We start from the raw sequence: 1,967 nt of genomic DNA, 5'->3' as shown, positions 1-1,967 counted from the left end.
CTGCCTTGCTTCTTCCATTTTCCCCTTAGGACTTGTAAGTGTTACAGCTTCTTTCCCATGTGGCAAGCCACAGGAGGTGCCATCCTGTTCAAGACGCCACAGCATCGACTGTGTTGGTCCCCAGGAGTTGATCTTGTCTTGCTCTTTTTTTAAAAAAAAAAAAGATATATTTATTCATTATATGTAAGTACACTGTAGCTGTCTTCAGACACCCCAGAAGAGGGCATCAGATCTCATTACAGATAGTTGTGAGCCACCACATGTGGTTGCTGGGATTTGAACTCAGGACCTTCAGAAGAGCAGCCAGTGCTCCTAACCGCTCCTAACCTCTCCTAACCTCTTTACCAGGCCCTTCGTGTGTCTATGGAAGAGCAGCGGCAGCGGCAGGAGGAGGAGGCACGGCGGGCTGCTGCGGCCTCTGCAGCTGAAGCTGGAATTGCTACACCTGGGACTGAAGGTGAAAGAGGTGGATTCTGAACTCCTGGGCCTGGGGGTGCAGTGGGGAGAGCTGGGCTGGGCTTGGGGAACAGCGTGCAGCCCTGTGGAATGTCTACTAGGTCTACCCTGGCCTCTGTCCTTGCCCAGACTCGGATGACGCCCTACTGAAGATGACCATCAGCCAGCAGGAGTTTGGCCGTCCTGGACTTCCGGACCTAAGCAGTATGACTGAGGAAGAGCAGATTGCCTATGCCATGCAGATGTCCCTGCAGGGAACAGGTGGGCCAAGGCTTGTGTGGCAGGGCCTGGGCAGAGTCTGGGCTGAGGAGCTAGCACTGAGCGCACTGCTGCTCTCCTTTCCTCAGAGTTTAGCCAAGAATCCACTGACATGGATGCCAGCTCAGCCATGGACACATCTGATCCAGTCAAGGTGAGTGCCAGCAGTGAGGCTCTAACCCAGCCGGATCTGAAATCCCCCTGCATTCAGATCTTTATCCTTTGGGGGCCAGGGCCTTTCCTCCCTAGCATTTCATAAGAAAGGTCTTGGAGCAACAGAAGGAAACACAGGTGTGAGTATTTCTTTGTAAACCTTTTATTCCATTGTCCTGGAATTTTCTAGTAGGAGTGGCCTGTCACCTCTGTCCCTAACAGTTCTGTGGGGCTCCTCCCAAGAGGGTCTGGGGGAAAGGAGTGCTGGGTTTCCATGTGTCCCCCCACCCCAAGAAAGCTGCTGTGGTGGTCTGGTTTTCCTCTCTGAGCTCTGTTAGCAGAGGTCTCCGACTTCTATGCTGTCGGGAATGCTCAGCATTTGTGGGCATGGTTCTTGTTGACTTGCCCCTTTCCTTCCCTTAGCTGCACACCCCCACCCTGCAGTCAAGCGTGGGCAGCATCATGTTGCTGTCCCTTACACTGAATGCTCCCTGTCACCGCACTCTGCTGCTCTGTGTGCCTTTTTTCAGGAGGAGGATGACTATGACGTGATGCAGGACCCGGAGTTCCTTCAGAGCGTCCTAGAGAACCTTCCAGGTGTGGATCCCAACAATGCAGCCATTCGAAGTGTCATGGGGGCTCTGGCCTCCCAGGCCACCAAGGATGGCAAGAATGACAAGAATGACAAGAAAGAGGAAGAGAAGAAGTGAGACCGGAGGGAGGGGTAGCCGCGTCTGCCCAGGGGACTGTAAAGACGGGGTTGAATAGAGGCTTAGATGTGCTCTGCTGCCTTTACGATGGAATAAAGCTTGGCAAGTTTTCCCCTTTCGCTTCAAATTGATAGCTTTTCACACAGTGGAGGAGTGGGCCTGAAGGAATGTCCTCGCCTCCTGCTCTACAGATGGCTGCTGCCTGTCATCTCCCTCCCTGACAGGCAGGCCCTTGGGCTTTTTCTCTTTCATTGAGAGAAGCTTTTTGCTGAGGACCCACTCTTAAATCCTAAGGCCACTGAGATGACTCAAGGACAGCACCAGGGTCACCCTCTAGGGACAAGAACAGTCCATGTCTGATTCAAAGATTATGTATGTATGTATGTATTT

The 1,967-nt window shown here is 52.7% G+C and overlaps 1 protein-coding gene across 1 annotated transcript in view; it reads left to right on the top strand.

Moving 5' to 3' along the window:
- The window catches only part of Psmd4 (proteasome 26S subunit, non-ATPase 4), a 9,450-nt gene extending 7,762 nt beyond the window's left edge, over nt 1-1,688 (top strand). Inside the window, exons 5-8 of the mRNA XM_029538041.1 lie at nt 349-466; nt 586-717; nt 804-868; nt 1,398-1,688. Of these exons, the coding sequence (XP_029393901.1) occupies nt 349-466; nt 586-717; nt 804-868; nt 1,398-1,577 (495 nt within the window). The 3' untranslated portion in view covers nt 1,578-1,688. The remainder of the gene's footprint in view (nt 1-348; nt 467-585; nt 718-803; nt 869-1,397) is intronic.
- The last annotated feature ends 279 nt before the right edge of the window (nt 1,689-1,967 follow it).

The sequence above is a fragment of the Mus pahari genome, chromosome 4 (genome assembly GCF_900095145.1).
Source record: "Mus pahari chromosome 4, PAHARI_EIJ_v1.1, whole genome shotgun sequence".
In the NCBI taxonomy this organism is placed as follows: Eukaryota; Metazoa; Chordata; class Mammalia; order Rodentia; family Muridae; genus Mus; species Mus pahari.
The sequence above is the reverse complement of the archived record's forward strand: the minus strand, read 5'-3'. Positions and strand labels throughout refer to the sequence as shown.